The sequence below is a fragment of the Aphis gossypii genome, chromosome 2 (genome assembly GCF_020184175.1).
Source record: "Aphis gossypii isolate Hap1 chromosome 2, ASM2018417v2, whole genome shotgun sequence".
In the NCBI taxonomy this organism is placed as follows: Eukaryota; Metazoa; Arthropoda; class Insecta; order Hemiptera; family Aphididae; genus Aphis; species Aphis gossypii.
Window position 1 is genome coordinate 33492818 of NC_065531.1, and position 27952 is coordinate 33520769.

Below are 27952 nucleotides of genomic sequence, written 5' to 3' on the forward strand. Positions count from 1 at the left end.
AATATTGAAGATCATTTTTAGTTCTCCAAAAAGTTCGATACCGCAAAAGATAATAAATAAATAATTAATACGTCATATCAGTGTATAAACCAATACATCATTCGCTCTATATAGAACCTAAAAAAAGTAAGTCTTTTAATTATTATTAGATTATGTAATTCAATCTAAAAGTATAGATTTTGTAGTGCGATGATGGGGTTGTTACATAACTACTATTGACTTTGTTATAGTCCCGTGCAATAAAATCACTGAATACTCCACTAGGTACTACACATTTTATTTTTTATACTACTTTTGTTATTGATCTTCTTTTATTACTTTTGTAGCTATAGCCATTAGTTATATTGTACTTACATATTATTTTAATTTATGTATATATTACAATAAATACAAATAAAGCAAAATGCAAAGATTGTAATTTAATTTAAATAATGTATTTTTAATTATAAATCATTCGATTTTCCAAACTTTATAATTACAATGTTTTTATAATGTGATATTTTGGTTTATATTTTAAAACTGGAAATGAAGTAAAAGAATTATGATTATTGTTAATTATTTATTTTTCAGTAGGTAACATGAAAATTCATTAACAATTTATAATGGAAACACACTTTACTTGATTTTTAAAAGTAAAGATGGTATAAAAATATATTTTTTATTAAAATTATACTGTTTGAGTTTATCTGTATTTATAAAATGTTTTGTTTGAATTATTCACCTATGACCTTACACTGGCTATAAACTATATTTATAGTTATTATACTTTAATAATAATACATAATATAACATGTATCTATATATTATGATTTTTGCCGTAACTAAAGTATAATTCATTTCTTGTTCACATTTAGTTGAAAATGTTATAACATAATATTTAAATTATTTGTAATTCAGCATAATATTAAATGTAAAAGAATACTTAAACATCTATAGAGATTTAATTTAATTATGTTGGTAAAGTACGAAAAATTAATTATGATTCAACTATTAATATTATAATATCATACATGATGAAATAAAACCTTTTTTTTTTTTCAATAAAAATTTAAAATTAAGATTATCATACAGAAAATAATAATAATAATAAAATGTTTTCAATATAAAATTCAATCTTTAAAAATGTGATGATAGTTGTTACAAATAAAATGTGTTAAATAATATAATTAAAGCTATTAATAAATTAATATTTTTATGTTGGCTTACAAATAATTATATTCATTACTTTAGAAACTGAATTGTTAAATATTTTATTTTAATTAAGTAAGTTTAAGTTTACTACACTTTAAAGAATAACCATTAAAAAAAAAAAAACAAATAATATGGTTTTTTTTTTTTAGTAATTAATATTTATAAATATGTCATGTTAGTATAAGGTAGTATTATAATGCGTAATACGAGTATTAAAAAAAAAAAGACATTTTATATTTTTGCATAAATACAAATATTAAGTGAAAATATTTTGTAATTTCAATACTATATAAACAATTGAATAAGATGACATTTTTATTATTTAAGTAAATATTATATTTATATAATTTAGTATTCACAAATTAGTTTGTAGGTATTATTATTCTGATTTACATACATAGAATAATTTAATTTTTCGAGAAAATATTTTATAATAACTAATTATTTTCGTTAATGTTATTAAATTAAAATATAAAAATATAATAATACATAAAAAAAATATAAATCATAAAGAATATTCATTGTTTTAATTTTTAATTTTAATATTTCAATACAATTATTATAATAATATATAAGTAAATAGCACACTCAGCAGTATAATCATATTAAAAACTAATTACTTAGTTATAATTATTTTTATACAAGGGTGTGTAATACTGAGTATATTATAATAATATGTACACTGGTATTACAGATAATCATAATAATATACTCACATAAAAAATGGTCTGTTTTTCGTATTTTTAAATCAAATACAATATAGCGCGATTTATCAATGCGTTAAAATAATTTGTGTGCAAGTTTTATAAAGTTAATTTCATATATTTTTATATTATTATTACATGTTTATTGTATACACGTATATGCATGTATAATTACCTGCCATATCCAACTTTATTTTTCATTTGTCAGATATAATAATGTGTAATAGATATGCTATTTTTGTTATATTTTTCATTCGTGTAAAAATTGTAAATAATTAAAATATGTAACTATTAAAAATGTTATTCACCAAATGATAATACTAAGTTGTCAACGTGAAATAAAAATTGTAAAAAAATTTCTTCGGAAAACATTTTATCCTTTAATTCATTCCACGTATATTATAATATGATACATCTTTGTCACTTCAGGTGCTACATAATATATTGTTTATTATTTGCATAGTTCGTTTTATAGTTAAATGTATCAGTGAATCGAATATAGTGGATAATGAAATCGTTAAACATTACTTTTAAATTACCGCATGAATATAATACGGTTTGATATGATAGTTGAATGTAGATAGCGATTTTGATCAATAGTAATAACATTTTAGATGGTGATTATTGCAATCATTGTCGTCGAGGGTCTTGTTATCGTGTGTTGATATTGCGTACTCATGGTTTTATGCATTGTAATATAACTTTAATTTATTATATACACATTCCAACAAATAAACACAACATTTTTATTTACTTTTTGACATTTATTTATACTTTTCAACTGTGTTATTGTATTATTTGAACTTTTTCTGGTATAGTTTAACGATGGACAAATAACTTGCTTATATTTAGAAGTTTGTTCGTGTGACACATAACTAAATAATGTAAAACAATATATATTTTTTTTAAATTTAAAATGCATGATACTTCTATAAACGTATTCGTTTTAATAGTAAAAACTAGTCTTATTTATGGACAGTTTTTTCGAGACATTAAATAATTTAAGTTTATGTGTATACCTAATATAAAAAATTCTATATTGGATTTACACAATAAAATTGAATTTTAATTTATAAAAGTTATTGTAATGCCTATATTATGTATATCATAATACAATATAATATTGCATGCACCTGGTATAAAATACATCATATTATGTTTTAACGAAAATAATTTCTCGTATATTATACTTATTATATTAACAAATTAAACTATGTCCAAACCGATGTTTTTGTGATATATTTTCATAGTAGAAAACTTGATAAATGTACTATAGAAAATAAAAATTTAATTTAAACTTCAAATGAATAGCTTGGCAGTAAGAATAAGATAATATGGTACATCTCTCAGAAAAGCATGGAAGCTTTTTATCAAAATGTTGTTATTTATATACCTAAACTACCATGTCAACAAATATAATTATCCTTGAAAGGAAGTTGTGTTTCTTGTATAAAGATATCAATGTTTATGACAATTTATTTTCATAGTTCGGACTAGTTCAACAATGCCATGAAGATAAATATATATAAATATAAAACAAATTAATAATATCAGATTTTTTCACTCTATATATATTATAAATGTAGAATATTAATAGTAGGATTTGTACATACATTATACAATTGTTAGTACGTAATATATAATTAAATACATATTAGCTAAGCAAATTAATAGTATTAAATAGTTGTATAGATCAAATGAATACTTTTAATGATTTAATTTAAAATGTTTTCTCAAAACTTACAATTTACTACACAAATTGAATACATTTTGATATAAATCAAGTTAATATAATGTATAGTAAAAATATAAAATACGATTTATGTTTGATTTCGTACAATTATAATCAATAAGTAAGTAAAAATGTGTAAAATATAAATAATATTAGACAAAGGAATTAATACGTAAGTCACATCTTTTTGGAAATTTATTATCTAAGTAATTATTATTTAATGTGTATATAATATTAAACTATTACTATAACTATATAACTTTATAACATGCATAAGACAATTGTAGTAGAATACAATAATAATCATGAATAAAGCTAGAATTTGTGAATTTTGAAAAAATATAATAAGTACGGCATGTATAAAAATGAACTAGATTAATCTGGGACATAGATGAACTATGTAGTACATAAATGTTAGGTCAACCTATGTGTAGTATTTATATTTCTTTTATGGATACCGTGGGCCACAGAGTACCGTGGTGCAGGTGAGATAAACACAAAATATAATTCTTTATACTGACTGGATGACGATGTTCCCTCCCATATTCTGGGCATTTCACACATAATATATCTTTATTATACTACTATTTATTATTGTATATGTTTTATGTGCACTTAAATTGTTGGGAACTGTTAATGTTCATTAAGTAATTCTGTGGTACTGTGTACTTTTGGAGAATTAGTTAAGTTGAGGTCAATGTTCGAGATATTAAAACGTTAAAATATTAGTTTTGTTCTATATGGACTAAATTGTAGTATTTATATTGCATAAACATATTTTAAATGAATTTTTTCAATATTACCTATATGTTATACAATAGACTATGTTAAAAAAAAAATTAATATGAATAATTGAAAAAAAAATGTTGAAGCAAATTTGTATGGGTCACAATAAACTTCTGGTATATCCGTATTTATATTCGTATCCGTATACCTGTATTTATGAACGCTTATTTATAGTTATTTTATTTTATACTAACTCTTGGTAGGTATGTATTAACATTTAACAATATTATTCCTTAATGTTTAATTACAGAAAGTTCCAAAAAAACGTACGTGTTTTTTCGATTTGAAAAAATATAAACGGCAAAATCCTGTTCATTCTCAAAAGAACACTTTGTATTATGAATGCTAACTTAATCGAAATAATTCTATTTCGTTGATGAATTAATTCTACTTAATAATGCGTTGTTAAGTGCTCAAATTTAGATATTTAAACACTAAATCTTTCATCACTACTATTTAATTTGAATAGCATATGTTAGAGAACATTCGCTAATTTTTATTAACTCATATTAAAGATTGATTCGATGTCATCCTGATATTTTTTAGTCAACCTAAAAAGTTGCATAACACATATTTATTTATAATAAAAGTATAATAGCAGTATAAGCATAAAATAAGTTAAATTATACAATTCGTGAATTAATTAATGTTTTTAAATTGTTTTAGGTGTCAAAGTCTGGATGAAGTTCTAATAACGAAAAATTAATGGAGGTGAGAATAATGTTAAAAAATAAAATTAAAATAATATTTTAACGTGATAAATACTTAAATGTTATTTCTTCTGTTTTAAATATACCTAATACGTTCTCTTTTGCAATGTAATAGTTATTGGTCATGTATAGAGAGGATAAATTGCTGGGATTATTACAAATCCAAACTTAAATAATCGGGATATGAATTAGGCCATTGGTCGCTTATATACCGCAACACAATAAAACAGCTTTCAATTAAATTGGAGAAGTTAAACAAAAACATTCGTTTATTAAAACATCACTAGTAAATATAATTAAAATTGTCATTAATTACTTCTTGAAATTTAATTTTTATGTTAAACGTTTTGAATGTATAAGGTCTGAAAGTTGAATATTGAAGAAAATAGAACATGTAAAACAATTTCCTGATAATAGAATAACAATACTTAGTATTAATTTCGTATTTCAATATGCGTATTACAAAATATTTAGAACATGTTATATGACTAATATAACATAAAACGTTTTTCAATGTTCTGAAACTAAATTTAAATTAACATAATATCCGTAAAAATAAAGAGAAGCTTATAATTTTCAAACTAATTAGCTAGTATAACTTGCCCTACATAAAAAACATAGTCCGATTAAATAGTTGTAAAATTACACGGCATTTTAAATTTTCCTAAGTATTATTAAATTAAACTATTATTCGTATGCAACACATAAGTAAATATATGTATTGTTTATTTTAACATTTTAAATGGTAAAAATAATAATTTATTCAACATAAATTAAAATACTAAAAAATATAAGAAAATATTTATTTTTTGTTGTTAAGTATGTGTGATGACGTATATATTATATTATTGCTCCGAAAACATTCTCGTTATTCATTTATCTATTCTATAGTTAGTTTTTATAAAAACAATTATTTAAAAATATTTGTAAATAATAGAAAATAAATAAAAATAAAACGAGTAAAAAGTATTTATAATATACTAACACCAGTTACTATAAGGTCATATACAATGTATTACTTTTAGTTAAAACATAAAAGCAATAAAATAAAACACAGGTTTATATTATATCATATGATTTTTTTTATTGTTTATTTAAATTACAATACTTAAATATTTAAAATCTATATTTTTATACATCGATACATTGAAATCATATGTATAAAAAAGTGTTATATTACGTCCTAGAGTATATAATTTTTTTAATTTGATTCTTTAAGTTTCTTCCAAAAGAATATATTTTAGTGCCTAAACTTAATATTAAATATTATTAAATTTAATGGGCTGATTCTTAAAATTTATATATAAATATTAACCGGTAAAATTTTATAAATATACATATATATATAACTTAAAAATATATATAATGATAAACACAAAAATATATAAATATTGATATGACTAGAGAATGAAACGAAACTTCAATAATTATTTTCTGTTTGTGAAAAATATAAATAATCATAAACAACATCTTTAGCTTGTTTATATTGTAAAAATTATTTATGAAGCATTGAACACATTATACTATAAAATATCTAGAACAGTGAATCTGTATAAAATGGTCACTTAAAAGTTTATTTTAAAATAAATTATTCAAAATGTATTCTGCGTTGCTAAGTTTAAGACAAATACACCATAAGCCAGTAAACATGTTTAATGTTTTTACTACGATGTTAGGTAACCAAAGACTTTATATTTTCATAATGGCGTATAAAGAAATGACGAAAAACTATTTGTTTTTGACAGTTCTTATTATCTCTGCCAAATCTTATCATTATAGAAAAACTGTATAATATTATCTCAGATATTTTATACAATTTAATTTGAAGCTCTGAAACACACAACGATTAGCTTCACTTTTTTAGTTCTTCGAGTGTTGTTGTTTTCATAAAGATGTAGTGTGATACATTTGGTTTAATTAAAAGGCGTATTTCATATTTGTTGATAATATTAATAGTTTAAATATATACAGCTAGTATACACATATATTAAAATGTATTTTATAATGTTCAGGACAATCATCAAATAAATATGATATTTTTAATCTAATTATATTGAAATCATAATGTTTTGTGTACCCATTTGTTAGGTATCCAATATATTTTGTACACTATTATAATAAATAGTATATATATATTATATATATTATATATGTATATTATTTAATGTATGTACAATAATACTGTAAAGAAAAAAATATTAAATACTTTAAAGTAAACTTATTTTAAGATTTAACCTTATCTTATACAAAAGTAATCCAAGCGCAAGATTAATACTATCTACCTCATATAATAAGGAGAATATAAATAAAAATATCTAAAAAATCAAACTACAAACTCAATAGATAATATACGTAAAAACTTTTATTGTAAAAATAATGAACAAGGCAATTCAGAACATGTTTAAAAACTGACATTATTGAAAAACTTACATAAAGAACTCAACATAATATAATCGTTGAACTTTATTTGTTTGTGATTTATTAAATAATTGAGTACAAATACCTAAACACTAACCTAATCTTTCTATATGTATACTCCTTTATAAATAAACATTATAAACTTATTTAGTCATTCATGCATTTTTATAATTTAAAATAAAAATTGTAATATTATTTTATATGTATATTCATAATAATTATCAAAATAATACATAGTTTATTTATGTATATTTCTAATACAAAACTATATGCCCAAACTTATTATTAAAATTTACAACTAATTCAAAAATAAACAATAACAAATATTGTTTTTTAAAAGTAAGCAAGTTGATATCCATTCTGCTGTAAAGTAGGTGTCAAATGCATCTGATCATTGAGTAGGTCTCAGTAAAAAATGTTGACTTCGATGATATGAATTATACAAGAACTATAATCAATATTAAAAAAAAAAAACAATGTAGAAAAATCTAAAATTAAAAATATCTATAAAAATTTTACTGGGTATAATTTAAATAACAGCATATATTTTCAAGAATTTTTTTTTTTATCTTTTTTAAATTAACATTGAGATTTTACATGCAATTATTCCAGCTAATTAAAATTTAATTTTCAAACGCTCAAAAAAATATTTATGGTACTATTCCTATTTTTTTTTTTTTTTTAATTGTAGTACCTAAGAAAAATTATATGGATTCTTATATTAAATTTTTAAATATTACGTATGACTATTAAACATTATATAAATTTTGTTAGGATCTTTACTTCCACATTCATAAATAATATTGTAGATCTCTATGACTATATATAGTTCAAATTCCTATATAAAAACTAAACAATTAAATTTAAACAAGTTTTTTGATCAAGTGAATTTTTTAATGGACGATCTTAGAAAATAAACATCAAAAATTAAATATAACTACCTATGTTGTTCAAAAAGAGCAAAAATACTATTAAAAATCATATAGTGTATAAAAAAAGCTAGTTTAAATATTTTTTGAAAATTGAAAGAATGTTGGTACAGTGTACGGGGTGAATCGTTGAATTGATATTAAATCCTAAACTTTTTTTTATTTTCATATTTATTAAGAACAGTATTGGGGATTTTTTCATTTGACCCCATAAAATAACAACTAGATTCACATTTTTTATAATAGAACATATATTGAAGTTGATGATTGAAGCATTTTTACTTCTGCAAAAGTTAGAAATAAAATAAAAAACTAAAAATCCTAGTAAAATAAATATTCTCTTATCATGGCTCTACACAGAATCTATAATGAAATAGTAGAATATATTGGATTACATTTAACATAAAATTAAAGGAAATAAATCATAGTTCATCGAAATACTCAAACAAAAATGTTTGTAAAAGTTTTATTATTTACGATGTGAAAATGTTTTCCTGGTCCTCGCATGGTAATCGATTTCTGGGTGAATCAATATTAATCAAATTCTGAGTAAAGGAAAACCAATTATCTGGTACATAATACAGTAAAACTCTCTATAACGGAATCACTTGGAACGAATAATTTTTCCGCTTTAGGGAGGTATAATTTTATTATGTTATATTATTTGAATCTGAACTATTGACATTTTAATATTGGACTAGACACTTAGTTCAATTGAATACAATTTAATGCATATTGAAATAAAATGTTAATATGGTTATAATTATATTATTTTACTTTAATCACAGCGTATTAGCAATTCACGGAGGATGCAATGAAACGAGATTGCTTTGACACACGAATATGCAGTAGGCCAATGAATTAAATTATCACATTTATTATACATTTTGTTAAATAATCAAAATATAGTTGTAGGTACCTATATAGTGTAATAGATGTCTAGAATATGTATATGCATATTATAATATTAAAATATAAATACGCTTATGGTGTTTCTCGCCATTACAGAACAATAAGTGAATAACACTATGAATGAAAAAAAGGCATGTTTCATGGAATCAAGATCCCTCCCATCCCACTGAACAAATCCAATATAAATTCAAGATCCTATAAAATGAATTTATTATTAATTAAAGAACTTAACATTTGTTTGTGAATTTAATTATAAAAAAGGATAATACTTTATCAATTATTATCAATGCAGATATTATAACGTTAAGGTAATATTGTTCAATAATTTTAATTACAAATTCAATTATTGAATTAGAAAATAATATTATAAAATACGATACATACATAATAATATAACCCTAAAGTATTGTAATATTTCTGTATAATTGTGCTCAGTCCGCATTGTTGAAAATAAAATAAAACATGAAATATTAGAATAATTATTACATATTATATACATTTTTTTATGGCTCATTAACTATATCGATTTTTAATTTAAAAACAACTAGTTTTTTAATCTAACTCATGTTTATGTCATAGCATTAGCTTTTAAATATAATCATTTGATTTTTTTTCTACTGATTTTAAGATTTTAAAGAACGCTAGATTTTACACGGATTTTTTTATTTTTTTTTTTTCGTATTTTTTTTGGGTATAGCAATAAAAATCGAAAAATGTTTACGTTGCAACCTATATCTTAGTTCGTTCAATAAATAGATTATTATTTTTATTTTCACAGTAGCTTAAATAAGCTTTTAAAAAACATGAGTTCACTGATAACCAGATAAACAACATGTCTGGGAAAAGGTTTTAAGAAGTACTCAATTAAAAATACGTTTTCAGAAATTCATTTCAAATTGTTCGTAATTTGGATGAATTTCTAAGATAGAATTTTCTAGCATATTCTGATAATACTATTAAAAAACTAATATTTTTTTCCTAAATAATTGTCAATTATAAATTTCTATTTAAAAATATAAAAAATACATAAACAATTTTAGGAGTAATGAGTGTTAATTATTAAAAAAATCACCTTATTATTAGAAACTGATCAAATCATTTATATAATTGTAACTTCCAATGATGTAAGGGCTTAATAAAAAAAATTCTGTATTTCTACATTCATCATGGTCCTTTTTCATTTGGTGATATCCTTTTCTCTTTTAAAAGGATTATTTATGAACCCATAATATTTTGTTTTCTCCGTATTGTATGAGATATACAGAGAGATTAAACGCATGTTTAGAGTTCTGGTAAACAATGTTACGATGATTGCCAATTTAATTACATACCCACAGATTCTACTCAATCATTTAGTACATAGTAGTGTATATATTAGTATCTCCGAGCATGTAGTATTAAAGTCTAAAGGTAAAATAGTGTTTTATAATCCTTTACTTGCATATAAGTTAATCTACTTTCATATAACAATAAAAAATCAGAAAAAAAAAATTTTGTTTGTTCGACAAGTACTTATACATGAAATGAAAATAATTTATTTTTAAATTCAATAAGTTACTCACTGAAAGAAATAATTTTATTAAAATAAATATATACCTATATTTAAGAATTTCCAATAAATATCTACAAAAGCTTGTATTTATTATTTATTTATTTTACCTGAATCGATTTTAAAGCCTATGTAAGTATTTTATGACAAATACTAAAATTATTTTTATGTTTTACCATATTATATAATATTAAAAGTACAATTTTTATTGAGATATTTTTTTCGTATTTATCGTGCTTGGAAATACGGCAGATTTTCAATTGGAGAAAAGTTACGTACATTTACTATAACTTCATAATATTTTAAATATTATTAATTTTATTATTTGCTTATTGAAAATTGTTTTTTATGGTTGACGTAGCAATAAATTGTATTAGATTATACTAAATTTGTTTTTTAAAAATTGAAACGCTTGTTTTATTTGATTACTCGTGCTTATCATATTATTTATCGGTCACTAAATTACGTAGTTTTCTTTAATTCTTTTGAATATTACTTGACAATTTGAAGTGGTTTCGAATTCTATAATACATCCAGAATCGATAATATATTTGACAATAATGAAAACAAAATGTTTAACAGCAAAACAATAAACAACTTGAATAAAAATATAGTATCAATATATTACATATAGATTCAGAGAAGGGTTTTTGGGTAATGGTTGTAGATATTTGGTATACTATATCGACGCTACGCATTTCTCAAATCTCTGGTCATATAGTAATGACCTGCATTTTTGTAAATAAATTTATTCTACCTCACTACTCTTATATATCATAGTAGAAACCTTTTTATTCGGAATCAAAAAATTTTCCTGACTCAATTTTCTTTTTTGTAAGAAAAACCTAAAAAAAGGACATCTTTATTTTCTGATGTATGTGCTATCCATTAGTGTCACTACGCACATCGATCTCAATATTCTCATTTAAAACCATTGATTTTTAACATATTATTTTATATAGATGAATAGACTTCACTTTTATATGCTTTGGCTTGTCTATCAATATTTTAAAAAATCCGATTAGTTAATTTTATTATTTTATGTAAATGTTTATTTTAAAAGAAATGTTAACAAAGACATTTGATTAAATAGTTATAGATTAATAATTTTACTATATTACTGGTTATTTGAATAATTTTCTAAAATCGATTTAGAATAATACATTATGTATTATTCTACAAACAATAAGTTAATAAGTTATGATGGAATATTTAATATGAATAATACCTTCCAAATTCTAAGTGATTATTATGATTGAACATTGAGGGAAATTTGTGCTCAAATTAGGATTTTGCATTATAGTGATTTATTTATATAGCTTATTTTATTTTATTAATACTTAAATACTAAGGTATTTACATATAGTAATAAGATATATATATAAACATAATAAAATTACAATGTTTAAATTTTTTTCTCGTGGTACCTTCTTTTGTTTTACTTTACTTTCAATCTAATAAATATCTGCACAAAATATATTAAATATTCCTCATCATTAATCAAAATGTATAGATACTAAACATAAATTGTATTTATTATATCTTATTTGGATCATAATAACTTAAGTATATAAATTATTAAACTATATTAATTCATTATAGGCTTAAAATCGTTAAGCTTAACATAATCTGAAAGGGTTAATAATTATAATATTTAACTTGACAGAAAATATATTTTATTTATTAAACAGATTACGAAGTTATTTTTTTTTCTTAATTTTTTATGAGCATAGATGTGTTCATTGAAAGTTAATTTTAAAAACATATTAACAGAATATATATTTAAACACTTGTATACTTGTATCTTTCAAATAATGGTTTTTATAAAAACTATATTTTAACATTGTCATACAAACGCCATACATAAAATAATAAATATCTACCTCCTATAAAATACATAAATATACAGTAGACGTTTAAAGAATTATAAGATTCATGGATAAAAGATTCAGTTTCTTGTTAGACTCAAAATCATCTGGAACAGTTAGGACGTAACAAAATAAATTTAAAAAATTGGGCTTTAAAACTCACCACTGCAATTTTAACAATCAAAATTAATAAAACGAGGTAGAAAATTTTTGATAAAAATTTGAAATAAATAAATAAGTTTTGAAATGTTATTTATATTGTAATCGTTTCAATTCATGTAATTTTTTTATGCAATACGGTTATGAACAATATATCTCCAGAATAGTAATAATAAATTATACACATTGTACACATACAAAATTAAAATATTAAATATTATGTAATTTCATTTGTAATAAGTAAAACTAACTATACAAGTTTAAAATGTATTTATGTTAATACAAGCATTTGTATTTAATAATATGTAATAAAAAAATCAATGTAGTTAAATGAAACCAATAATTAATTAATATTTTTGTTTGTTTTTTTCTACTTCGCCTATAATATATTTATTCTGTTATAAAAGAAACTTGATTAACCTAACTCTGTTATCCGTCATCGATCACTGTCGAAAAAAAAATTGACTGTTAATACAGAAGAAATCGTATAACTTTTCAATTTGCAGTATGGTATTTTTGTTATTACTATTTTATTATTTTTGTTTGCAAATACATACGATGAAAAATATATATGTTCATTGCAAAATGTCTGTTAACCGTTCCCTGATCCCGACAGTGACGGTTAATCGAGTTTGTACTACTAATATTTTTAATGCCTATATTTATATTATAAATAATATTTATGTAAGTCTTGCTTGTATTATTTTATTTTTATCGTATTCATCAGTTAGGTGGATGTTTATGATTTTTAAATACAAAAAAATATTAAAAGAATATTTTTATACGAATAACTTGAACTTTTTAAGAATATATTTTTTAATAAAATAACAACTAGTTTTATTAAATATTATTGGTATAGTATTAAATTATGTATTGTATGTATATTGTAAATACCATTTAAAAATATTATACGTGAATAAGACACTTAATTATGTAATAAAAAATGTCATGAATATCTATCACTAGTAATAATGAGGTATTTGCAAACATTAAATGGTCTATGTTGTTAATGTGATGTTGTCTGCTTTAGAACAGAACTTAAATTAGTGGGATTCAAGTGTTAGATAATGTTTCAGGCGTTTTGGGAATTAACCATTCATTAACGATGGTTGAAAATGACTCAGATAAGCAATATAACATAAATCTATCTACGAATAATCTAAAATGTTAATATAATTTATTCATTTATTAAGCATACAATATAAATTAAATAATTTAAAATTCATAAGTGTGAAGATTTTTTTTTTTATTAAATTTAAATCAAATAATTTACTAAAGAACCTTATAATTATAATTTTATCACTGTAAGTGTTTACAAATTATAACTTGAACAATTACTGTTTTTTTTTTTAAATATTTCAGAAAAAAATCTTTGATCGGATATCAAACATATTATATACTTTTTAAACTAAAACAATGGAAACTTACTTTGATGAATTAGATAATAATAATATGTACACTATATATTGTATTAAATTTTTATTTATGTAATTGTATGCATTGTACTAAAAAAAACTATCAGAAAATAAAACTGTATTATAGTCTATAGGCATAGTGAACTTTTTATACAATTTAGTATTTACCCATCTAGCCACCTTATTAATTCATAGGAGTGTTGTAACTATTATAATTAAAAGTCATTGCATTTTATAACAATTTTTAATTTTCATCTACTTTAAGGTTGTAATATAAAGATTTTTTTGTACATATTTAAAATATTTTCTATTTTTTCTTTTTATTACTAATAGAAAAAACTAAAAAAAAAAAATCAATGTACTAATTTGTAAACATTAGTAAGTAATTGCCAAATCACGTTCTTAAAAATATCCATGTTAATTTAATTACAAAGAAAAACAATCTACTATGGTTTTGTACTCGATTGCCAAATGAACACCGATTTTCACTTCAAATTCTCTTAAGTGCACGTATGAGGGAACTTAATCTATTTACCTTGTTTCCGTTAACGAATTCTTAAATAAGCTGCTTAAGTGAACTACCTTCTTTGCAACGTGTCAGAGGAAACATTATGTTGTATGTTTATCTACGAGACAACGATGGCAACGGCATTTTTCTCATATTATAGTTATCAAACAGCTTCTGTTTATGTTACTGACAATAATTTTAAAATATTTACTATTTTACAAAATAACAATTACATTTTTTAAATAATTTATATTTTTTCATAGCCAAATATATTAACTTATAGATTTGTTAAAACAATTTGCTACCTACATTTTTTAATAAATATATTATAAGCAGTTTATTAATTATACTTTTATTTTAATAATGTGTAATATAATTTTATAAGTTTAGGAGCAAATTAAACTTTAAAGAAATTTAAAAATATTTATTAATTAGTTATAAAAATGTATTTTTTTAATAAAAATTTCATAATATTTTATTGATTTAAAAATTTAAAATAAGTATTTACAGATTAAAACGTTAGGTACCATACATTTCTAAAAAAATTCTTATTTTGTCTTTTTATATTAGAAAATGTAATTAAAAAGGTAACTACTAACCATAGGTAGTTTTTATAATAGTATGCATTAATTAATGTTCCAAAGTATTTGTTTATTCATATTGTTACAATACTATAAACCTATAATTTATACTTAGTTAATATTAAATGCATATTTTCATAATAATTAAAATATATTTTATATATTATTATTTTACTCTAGTATTTATATTATCGAGGACCAATATGTTAAAGTCTCTGTATAATAATTCCTCAGGAAAAAAACCATGGTAAAAAAAAAATAATAAAAATATGGTCGCAGCGGGTAGATTAAAAATATGAACGGTTAAATTTAACCATTCCGAGTGTTGGGCAAAAATAATTAACGGGTATAAATTACGCGTGATGAGTTGACTCGTTTTAACGTTCACCATTAAATGGTCTAGAATCCAAGGGCCCGGAACAAGAATTACGGACAATAAGTCGTACTATTCAGTCTCAGCAGTTTATTTATTATACTCTTGTTTATGCTTCAAGATTATTATTCTGAAATATAAGAAGATTGCTCATCCGGAAGTGACTAATCTAAAGTCCCTCATGACAATATCTGTGCGTATGGATGAACATTCTTCTATTCTATATTGGTCTTACATAAATATTGTACTTGTTACTGTTATCTTACATGTTGGAGAAACATACCACAATCAGATGTTATGTTAAGTCATAGTGGTTCATTCGGTTGTCAGAAAGTCACGAGTATTATTCACCAGTCACTAATACCTAATACTTTCCTATACATTGAAACAATACAGATAAGTAGGTTTGATCTCCAATATTTGTTGAGTTACTTGCCTAGAGAATAATATCAAAATATTTAAATGCTTTAGCTGAAAAAAATTCTATAGACTACAAAGTTATCATGTTAAATTTATAAAAATGTAATTGTGTTCATTCAAAAAATACATGTATTATACAGAACCGTGGAATTGGATTAAGTTTCATGAAATTATCCCTCTTATTTTAGTTCATTTATTGGATTTAACGACCATCAATCGACATCTAAGCCTGGTTAATCCTTTTAATTCACAGAATTAAAAAAAAAATCAGTAATTGAATATTTTAAAAACAGTATCAACCTTTTAGGTATACGAAGTTATTACCTCGTTGATTCCTAAAAAATAAATGAAATACAATTTAAATATATTATATAAATTATTAAAAATCGCTATGATATAATTTGAATAAAGTGATACACTTAACTAAATTAATTATTTATTTTTAAATACGATTATTTAAAATATTTAAAAATATTTGTAGCAAAAAACTATAATTATTTTATTTTATATTATATTACTATGTTGTTTAGATGTATTAAACTACCTAGTTTATACTGCACAACAGTGCTAGTTTGTTGTTAATAAAACTTAGATTCAAGAGTGTCGGAGCCGATATGTTTTAGTACCTACAAAAACTTGCCTTGCAGGAAAAATTCTCATGCTTCTTGAAATATTTAGATTTAGTTTTTTTTTTAATTTAAAAGGTTAATATTTCATATAGGTTAGATTGCAGGCCTTAATAAGAAGCTTGCTCAAGTAATAATATAGCACTTTTAAAAATATGTAGATTTTTTATCCCAATAGCTACATATTTATATCACGAAAAAGTTGTCTAATGAATATTTTTTTTAAAGTGAATTAATTCACACCTAGATACTGCCGAATTACGACTGTTTTGTTTTATATTTAATAATCTTGTAAACCTGACATTTATATAATTTATACTTTTTAATTTGTCGGAATTCATTTTTTATGTAAAAATAATAAGTAGCTAGCCACTTTATATTCTTTTGAATATACATGAAACCTTAGAGTTAATGTAATTAATTATAAGATTCACGGTTATTAATAACATAAATAAAAAAAATGAACAGAATTTCTTATACATTTATCGTAGTCCAGTATTCTAGAATCCCATATAAAGAACGTTTCACATAAATATTGTATTATTCTTTATCTAAAACTTTTGTGGCTTTAAAAACTATGTATATCTTTATAATACTTAAATATGTTTGTTATCGCAAATGTGTTAAAGGAATACCCACTCCTCTAAATAAAAACCACTAAATTACGTTGTATTATAATATTGAGTATGGGATAACGTTAATGTCCATTATTTTAAGACAATGATGAACTTTGTATATGTTTTAGGAAATTTCTATAATTCCGGTATTTTTCAATTATAATTGATAAAAAAGTTTATTTTATTTGTTTTTTGAATTAGAAACGGGTGTGTGTTGTAAACTTAATTAATTATTTAATTAGTAGGTACCAACCATATAGAGCACTTTCGAGCTCTATAATATGTCGATCATCGTACAGAATAATGTAAAAGATGGCCGTTCATTGTAAATATATAGTTTACCCATAAATCGTATTATCGAAAAACTTATTAGTTATAATATATGCAATATATGCACACATGCATGTGGTACAATTCATATTAGGTACATCGAATTTAATACCTGCAGATTTTTCTATGAATTGTGTAGCATAATTTTAGATTTCCGACCCAAATTTAATATTTATACCAGATTATCGATGTTATCTACCAGTAGTAGACATTGAGGTTATTCCCAATAGTCCTAGTTATAAATATATTAACATTACTTTCAATTTTTCAATTTTTTTTCTTATTTTGTCTTTTAATACGCATTAACTCACATCGCACTTAACATTAGTCTTTCCGTTTTAGTACTACATTTATCTGAATTTCATATACGTAATGTTATCATTAAATCAAAAGAAATATTTCATTAACATATACAACAAACATCAAAATAATTTATATATATTTCATTTTCCACTCTTCTCATTTATTATTCCTATCAATAATTTATCTACCTTATTTTTATTCTACTACAGCAGTAGACATTTCATATCTTTAGAATTTTGTACAATTATTAAATATAGGTAGCATAATAAAAGAACTCGTATTAACAGTTCAAACAGTTTTGAAAATACAATGGTTTTATGGAACTGCTAGTGATGTGTGTCATTAAAACATTACGCTCTTTTACTTAAGACACTAAACATTACTAAGTGCACTCAATGGTTTGAAATTAAATGATTTAACATTTTAAATAAAATGTAATATGTTGCAAGGGTCGTTATTTAGACTAAAAATTAAATATACCTACAATTACGTAATAAAACTAGAAAATTAAATTGTTAAAATATTTAAAATTATATTGGTTGGTTTACAAGTTGTGTAATATCATTATAATATCGTATGAATTTCTAATTTATTCATTGTAAACAAAAACTGTGACATTTTATTAACCAATTTTCATACCTTATTCTACACGAGCACTTTAATAATCTTAAATACAAACAGTAATTATTAAACAATAAACGACGTACCACAAGATTATAATAAAATACCAAACATTGTTTGAATTTAAATGGTTTTATTTTTACTTTAGTATATTTTTTAATTTTGTAAAAACTTAAACTTAAAAAGCTTATGAAAAATATTAATATTTTCCATGAATTGAAATAAGAAAGATTTAGAAAATATTTTACTAAAATGTTAAATATTAAAAATAAAAATAAAAATTGTTTTCATTTTTGACTACAAAATAAATGTACAATTCTTGATTTTAATAGATTTCATAAAAAAATTAACTTCTTATAGTTATAAAAAAAATATGAATAATATATATTTTTATTTTTTTTTAGTTGATGAAGTAAGAACCACTATGAGCTATGAGGATACCTCGTGTTACATTTTTGAGATTTTTGACTTGCAAACACAATAGATTGATATTCATATTTATTTTATCAACTGAAAAAAAACAATAAAACAATTTAAATGCCTATAAATAGCTCAAAGATGACAACGAATGCATGTAATTTATTTTTTGTTGGTAATTTTAAAAAATGTTGGGATTATTTTTACTTTTAGTATCACCCCCCCCCCTAAAAAAATCAAAAATAATATTAAATGATACGCAAATGAATACTGCTCTATTAGGTGTCGAATGAATTACAGTTATGTGTGTGTTAAATTTGAATTCAGTGATATATCATTATATCATTGTATACGAAAAAAAATTCTGAGTGACTGCCAACACTCTGCCTACACATTATACAACAAAGTATATTTTATGATATGATAGTTTGCAGGTATCTATAGCTATTTAAATAATTTATTTTATTATTAGTATTACAGTATAGGTTAACATAAATGTTTTCATAAATAATGCATTTATAATCATTATATTAATTTTATACCAAATTGTTTCAACCTATATAATTTAAAATGTAACAAAATATTATTTCTTTAAATAACTTGAAAGAGTTAAAATAGATTTATAGCATAAACAGTTAATAACTTATAAATCAATAATTTTATTGAATTTAATCAATTTCATTTAAGTTCAAGTTCTCACGAATAATGTTTTTAAATCATGACAAAATAATTTACATCGTTATTTATCATTTAAATAAAAAATATCGTCTGAATTTGAATTTAAGTAGTCTATAAATAACTAATTGACAATCAAAATATTTTGATAATTATACCATATGAAGAAAATAATAATAGTGAATATTTTATGTTTTTACAGTTATTTGTTTTTGAACTATACAAAATAAAGAATAAATATAATAAAAAACTGATTTAGAGTTAAGTTTCTATTTTCCTTAACTTTTGGTTTTTTTTCCAGATTATAAAAAAAGTACTGAGAATTTTTTGATTTTAGCTTTTTTTAAATAAAACTAGATTCAATTAAAATTTAAAACTATCCTCAAAATTAAAAACTAAAGCACCATTTTGTCGACTATTTATCGTGTACACGGATACACACAAAATAAAACATACATCATTGTAAAATCAATACATTTATTGCCCCGCTCCAGAATTTAAAATATAGTTAGCGTCTATTGTAACGATACAAGATGATCTCGGCTTTTATTCTTTCAATTATCTTTCCGGTAAGAAATATCTATGAAAAAAAAAAGACATGGACCATGAATCACGATTCACCGTTTAGTATCCTACACAAAATTTGTATGTTATGATTGACTCCTAGTCTCCCGAGCAGAATAGTGCAAAATCACCTTAAAAAGTATTTATTCTACCCACGTGCAAATAAATGGTGAAACGTTCATCGGAAAATCAGTATTTGAGACACGTTATATATAGCACCCATCAATGATAGTGTCCTATCAAAATTTATTCACATGCGAAGATTCATAATTCTTATACAGAACAGTATAACCAAATATATACATATATATTTCTTTTTTATTAAAAATTGATTTTATTAATTATAAAAGAGCATTTATCAATGCTGGATACACCTTTATTGTTTTATTTAAAGTGTTCAAACGATCATTTCTATATTTTATGAATTACAAAACTTATTTATAATTACCTGTTGTGTGTTATTTATTTCGTTATTTTCCAGATATTAATAAAAAAAAAATAATAATAAAAATAGAACATTGCTACGGTCTAGTATTTTAACAGAAAATACTTTATATTATAAACAGATAAAATTGACTCATTTAAATTTTTAACATATAACTTGAATGATATTAATAGTATAATAAATGCATCTTATATACTTGTAAAACTAAAAATTAAGTTTTATTTACAGTACAATTTGATTTAATCTGATACACTAGTACACTACCGCATATTCAAGTACTACCTACGTCCTACATGGAACATAATATAATTTAAACTAGTAGTAATAAATAATAATTAATAAGTTGCTATTTATAAAAGTATAAAATAATTCTACATATATACTAGATTAATGTAATATGCTAACAAAACATTTCAATTAAAAAAAAAACAACTTTTTTAAAGTCATGTTTATAACATTCGTTAGATTGTGTTCAAATTGAAGTCATTTATTAACATATTATAATATTATGTATCAAAAATATTCATTCCATAAAAATTATTAATATAATTTAGGTTAAGTGGATACAAAATGTAGTCTTAAATTTGTATTATGTATAATATTCGAAATGTTATTTTAAAATATTATAAACAATTATTTAGTTATATGAGTTATTTATGCACATAAAAATAAGTTTCCATTATTCAATAACCAATAAAGCAAAATATTTAGATTAGGTACAGTCAATCCTAAATCAATTTCCGATATTATCAAAATGTTATTATTAAAAATACTATAAATACTATTGATTTAAGTTTTAAAATTAAAAAAAAAATATTTAAGTCCCTGCTGTTTGAAGTTGCAGGATAACATATAAACATTAAATAATGTAAATGACTTTTAAACGGTACCTACGTAATAAAGGTAAAAACATTGACCCCTATATAACTTGTAGAGTAGGTATATTTAAAAAATATTTTAACAAGGTATTGGTTCATAACGGTATACTGATATTAATAGCATCTGAATTTATTAATTGTTCGTATGTTATAATATAACAGACTTTTCATAAAACAACAATGTAATAAAGACGGTGGATATAAAATGAATAAAGAAATACGCTAAGTCCATAAATATAAAATACAAATAACAAATTGTATAATTTATGTGATACCCTGTTAACCAAGTTTTGTTTGTATCATATATATTATTATATGTCCAGAGTTTGCAGCCACTCTAACGTTGTAAAAAAAAAAACGTTATTAAAACATTTTTTAAACTGTGCTAACAATGTTTGTCTTTTGAGTTATTAATATTGTGCTCTATGAATTGTTCTGGGAATTCGCAGTTGCAAGAGCTAAGGAGGTAGATAATCCCTATTTTAATACAGTCGCATTGCACCTTGAGTGGCCAATCCTTATCCGGTTAAGTATTATCCAATTTTTTCCTTTGAGTTTAAACCCTGGAAAAATGTTTTATGTGATGTTGAAGACCTATATATGTATCCAGTCTAACGCTACTCTCTTCATAACACTAATTAATTGTTTATTTTTGATTTATGTTTATATTTCTTTCAGTGACTGTAGTAAATTTGAAGGTAAATGTTTGATTTTATCATAGATAGGACTATTTTGTTTTTTAAACATTGGGATTTATTTTTTCTAAATATGATAAGTAGGTAGTTTTTTTCTTCTTAATTTTACAGAGCTTCTAAGGTTTTACAACTTATATTCGGCCACCGAATCCACGTGGATTTCAATATTACTAATATTGTCCTTATGCTTTTGTTATAGGTAATAGTTTTCATAGTGTGAGTGATATTTTGCTACATATAGGCGCAGTTCCCAATAACAGAATACATTAAAATCAGGTGGTAGTGCGAAGCATTGTGTCTTGAGCACATCAATTATACATCATATTTGCTTAGTAGTGTCTGATTGTATGTTATTTTTATTTTAATGCATAGATTAAAATGTTGTCTACTTAATTTTTGCATTTATTTATTTTCTATTTTTGTTCTACTACAAGAATTTGTGCAATTGAAATTACTTTATAAGTAAGGTTATGGATATAATTAAATCAATATCAATAAATCCATATAAAAATATTAAAGACAAATTTATGGTACATTTACTAGGTATGCAAACATCTAGGTGTATACATACATAGTATTTATTACAATACAACAATATTAAAATATTCACTATAACCATTATAAATGAAAATATTTATCTTAAAACTAAATTGTAATTTACTTTAATATTCATTAACATATTTATTATCTAATAATTATTATAAAGGTAATGAAAATTAGTTATGAATAAAATTATTTTTTAATAATATTAACATTTTTTTTATATATCAAATTAATATTTCAATACCGTGTAATCTCAAATGTAAATTGTTGTAGGTACCCACTACCAAAACACAATATAACAATATATTAATTTATCTATTAATTGATTTTTTTTTTTTTTTTTGGTGATTTAAATTCTAAGTAATCATAGGACATAATAGTCAATTATTGTTGTTTTAGTAAATATTTGAGTTGGTAATAAAATTAAATCATAAATTATTTTATGAACCAATCTTTAAATAAAATAACAAGTATAAAGTATTCATCAAAATAAGTTTGTATATCTTTTATCATAAAATAATACTATAAAACTGGAGTATATAGAATATGAATTATAAATAAATTATTTTAAATCTCTATTTATTTTTCATTAGATTATTATTTTGACTTAAACAACTGTTTTTTCTTGTTCACAAAACAATTGTTCAAAGTATTATAAAAACAAACCATTTTTGTAAATCAACCACATCGACCAATTTATAATAATTTTAAGTATACATTTATAATTTTTATAAAAGTTGTAAGTATTTAAAACTTTATTGTAAAATAATATGGGTTTAAATAGTTATTCGAGTATTTATGTATATAACATATACATATATATTATACATACAATATACATATATATATATTTATATAAAGCAGAAAAAATTAAATAAGATTTAAAAATCTAAAATGTCAGTAATATAATTATGTATAATGTACACTGTAGTAATAATAAAAAGATTAAGCACTTTTAAAGTTTGTGTAATATACTTATTAAAAGACATTTACAACTTTGTAACGGAAAAATCGTCAAAAAGTTTACACTATAAATTATTACTCTCAAAATTTTGTGATATATATATATATATATGTATGTAATATATTATAGTAATTGTTGTATTTTTAATAACAATTTAAATTACTTTATTTAAATTATTCAGGCGTTTTGAATATATAATATAATTAGTATGATAATTAGTGAGAAATGAAAGATTTGTTTTGAATATTTTTAGTATTCAATTATTAAAATATAATATTATAATACATTTGTGATATTAAGATATCTATTTTTTTAAACTTACTATATACAACAATATTCTAATAATAATTCTATGATAGAAATCTAAACATTACCCACCCCTCAAAATTTCTTATAAAACCATCATATTACGTCCTTATGAAAGTTTCGCTGTTGACTACTGGATTATAACACTATTACTCAAGGATTCAGCTGTTGTGTATCCTTTTAAGATGACCACATGACGCAGACATAATTTAACTGAGATTCTTGAATGGTGATAGATGACTATTTTGATTCAGAAAAGGAAAATATTTTGTCCAAAGTTTTATATTTATAATTTTATTTTCTACATGTGTAGGTAAAATAAAATATAATAATTTATGTACAAATTCGACTTAATATGTAAATAATATTAGACTTGTTTATTTCATTAATTCTATTTACCATTTTTAGGTATTTTTTAATTAAAAAACATTCTGCTTTTTATAATTTTCAGTATAACTCTTACGGCCTCTTAAATAATGAAACTTCGATAAAAAAATACATACATTACGTATACACGTATGTAATTTAGTTATAGGTCTTATAACCCATACACTGCAGATAGAATGTAACTTTGACACTTTTCTAGATGCGTTTCTAAGGTATCGTTTTTCCTATCCAGTACCAAGACCTCTCACGATAGATTCTACTACTACGAAACGTCAAGTTACTGCTTACTTAGCATAGAATATATTATAATGGCTATTTGTTTCTAATCATTTTAGTACTGGGAAACCTACCAAAGTGTAAAACCATAAATTAATAAGCTTCTCAAAAACTAAAAAGTTATATTATAATAAAATATTTTTTTTATTAGATTTGTGGTACAATAAAAATAATAATACGCGAGAAAGAAAGGTAATAAGAACTGTGTAGCTGAAATATATTATGTGGTTCTTACTTTGGCGTGTATGACAAAGTATTTTTTTTTTTTTTTGAGGTATTATTCGATACAACCCATTTGTGAATAAAACCATTTATCATAGCCCATATGCGCCTTATTTAAAACAAGGAAAAATCGTGTACGTTGCAATTTATTGGATAACTATAAAATCTAAAATAATGTTTTATGATCAAAAAGGGTACAGTAAAACCGACGAAAATGAACGAATACAATTTAACTATAAAACGTGCCACGAGTACTAAGATAAAATGTAAATAGAATAGAATACCAACAAAAATTACCCATAAATTAAAACAAATTAATTTTTTTTATAACTTTATATAATTTATTTAACTATTCTATGTGTACTTTTATATTAATTTTAAGTACTACATTAACACCAATAGTTTGTATAATAAGTAATAATACCTATTAATATAAATTATTTGTTATTTATTTTGTATTAGCATAGCAATAAACAATGTATCTGACCCAGTGATGGGTCATAAATATAATTACAGTAAGGGGGGTCATCTTGGTAAAATTTCAGCTTAAGTCTGATAAAAATAGTTGTAAATATTATGCAAACTAATAGTTGTAAATACAGTTTATACTAACCTAATCGTTAATCATCAACACCAAACATGTGTAATTGTTACAAAATCAAAAAGAAGAAACGAATTTATTTTGTGATAATTTTTTGAATTAAAATATTTTCAACCTTTGTTTATTAATTATTATAATATAATATATTATGCACATTTAATTTGAAAGAATACAGCTTAGCTTAGCACCCAAGACATTTTTTGAAATGTTCTTTTTTCAAATTGTTTTTTAATTGGTCAATTGTATGGTACCTACTTTAATAAAACATAATTCAAATTTATTTAGAAAGTATTCCAAAAAAATTTCAAAATACTCAGCTTTTCCAAAATCATATTTTGGAGTTAGGTTATATTTGTTTTAATTAATTATCCATAATATATAATATATATATAACTAATAATGAAATATAAAACATTTTTTGTATGAAAAAAAATCATCACAGAACAAAATTATTTCATATTTTTAATTTTTCAAATATAAAATGTACACATGTTTGACGTTGATGATAGATGATCACAACAATATGATATTTGGTTTATATGTACGTAAGTGTATTGTATCGCACGTTAACTAAATTTATATTTTCACAAACAAATTATTGGTGCACAATAAATATTGTCAATAATAAAATAGGTACTAAAAGAAATCAAAAATATTGCATATAACATAAATATAATATTTTATTGCATCAAACAAATATAAATTTTCGATCAGACTAATATAGCGTTTTTTTGGCGACGGTTAAACGGATACAACCGAAACTCAATCAGTAAGATCATTTGCCGTTCGGCAAAACAATGCGTTTTATCATTAATTAAATTAAATTTAAATTCAATGATAAATTATTGTACATGAAAAAAGATTCTAAGCGAGATGGTCTACCGGTCTATATTGTTAAGTACATTATGATATATTTATATAAATATTAGATTTATATATTATACTGATATACTAATGTCAATAGCAATTAAAATAGGTTGAACTATTTTTTTACGAAAATATTGTATTTGAAAATGTTATAGTGTAAAATATAATAATATGTATTAAATAAACAAATATTTGCAAATCATAGTTTCAAATTTTAATTTAAAACATCTATAATTTTGACCAAAGTACTAAAGTACCTATATTGGCTATATTAGATATAATTTTCTACCAAAAATCACGATCAAAGATTTCTACTAGAAGAAGTGTCTTTTGACACAAAAAAAAAAACCACACACATCACTGAAAATTAATTAATAGATTCCTGTTCCGCTCAGAAACTAAAATACCGGTATAAAACGATTTACACGTCATATTTCACTAAACTTACGCAATCAGGAGATATTTACTATTTTAAACTATTAAGTTGATTACTATAATGAAAATAAAATAATAACTTATTCAAATAAATCCAAGATCAACAAATTGAATAGTGTCTGTTACAATTACATTGCAATTACTAGATAGAAATCCATAAATAAGAAAAATAGGTCGTTTTTAGATGTTTAACTTTATGCTGATGGTTGAAATTAATCTTTAAAGGGAGTTGTGGGATATACATATAACAAATGACATGTAGCCTACCATAACGAATCGCCACTTTTTAGCAAATTATGGGAATTGTAACTTATTGATACAAACTAAATAGTAAATATTATATTCAAAAACCTCGTTTATCGTCGATATATAAAATGATCACATAAAGTATGTAGTTTGTTTCACGAAGAGATTGCCATTTCTCTAATAATATTGTGATTCATATTAATATGTTGAATGTTGATGTAATGAATAAAACGTATAGGCGTATCACACATGACAACCACGATTAGAAATATTTCAGATTCAACTACATTCTAATATAAAAATTCTCAGATTAAGTCTACTTTAGGCTACAGATTATAAGAATTGTTAGTTAAATCGTGATTAGGTTAGTTTTATATTTAAATTACTCTTTCCTTCTCTATGTACGCAACGTTTGTACTTTTTTAATAAATTTTCGGTCACCATACCGCAATGCTAGTGACACTATTGTGTTACTATAATGTTCCGGGTAACGACGTCGTTACCGAAGTCACCGCCGTCGGCGAACGGTTCACCGAAGGAAAATTTTTTTTGCATGATCCATAGAACTTATCACCTACAAATCCATGACCACGGTTGTGCCTAAGGGATATTACTTACCGCGGAAAACAATATAATATCACCAATAATATATTTTGTTGATATTTTTTTCACCATTTAA

General features: G+C 22.6%; 1 protein-coding gene across 2 annotated transcripts in view; it reads left to right on the forward strand.

Annotated features, from left to right (window-relative positions):
* The window catches only part of LOC114129912 (limbic system-associated membrane protein-like), a 188243-nt gene that overhangs the window by 20516 nt on the left and 139775 nt on the right, over positions 1-27952 (forward strand). For both annotated transcript variants that reach the window (XM_050201169.1, XM_050201170.1), the window contains exon 2: positions 5080-5124. In XM_050201169.1, the coding sequence (XP_050057126.1) occupies positions 5119-5124 (6 nt within the window). In that variant the 5' untranslated portion in view covers positions 5080-5118. The remainder of the gene's footprint in view (positions 1-5079; positions 5125-27952) is intronic.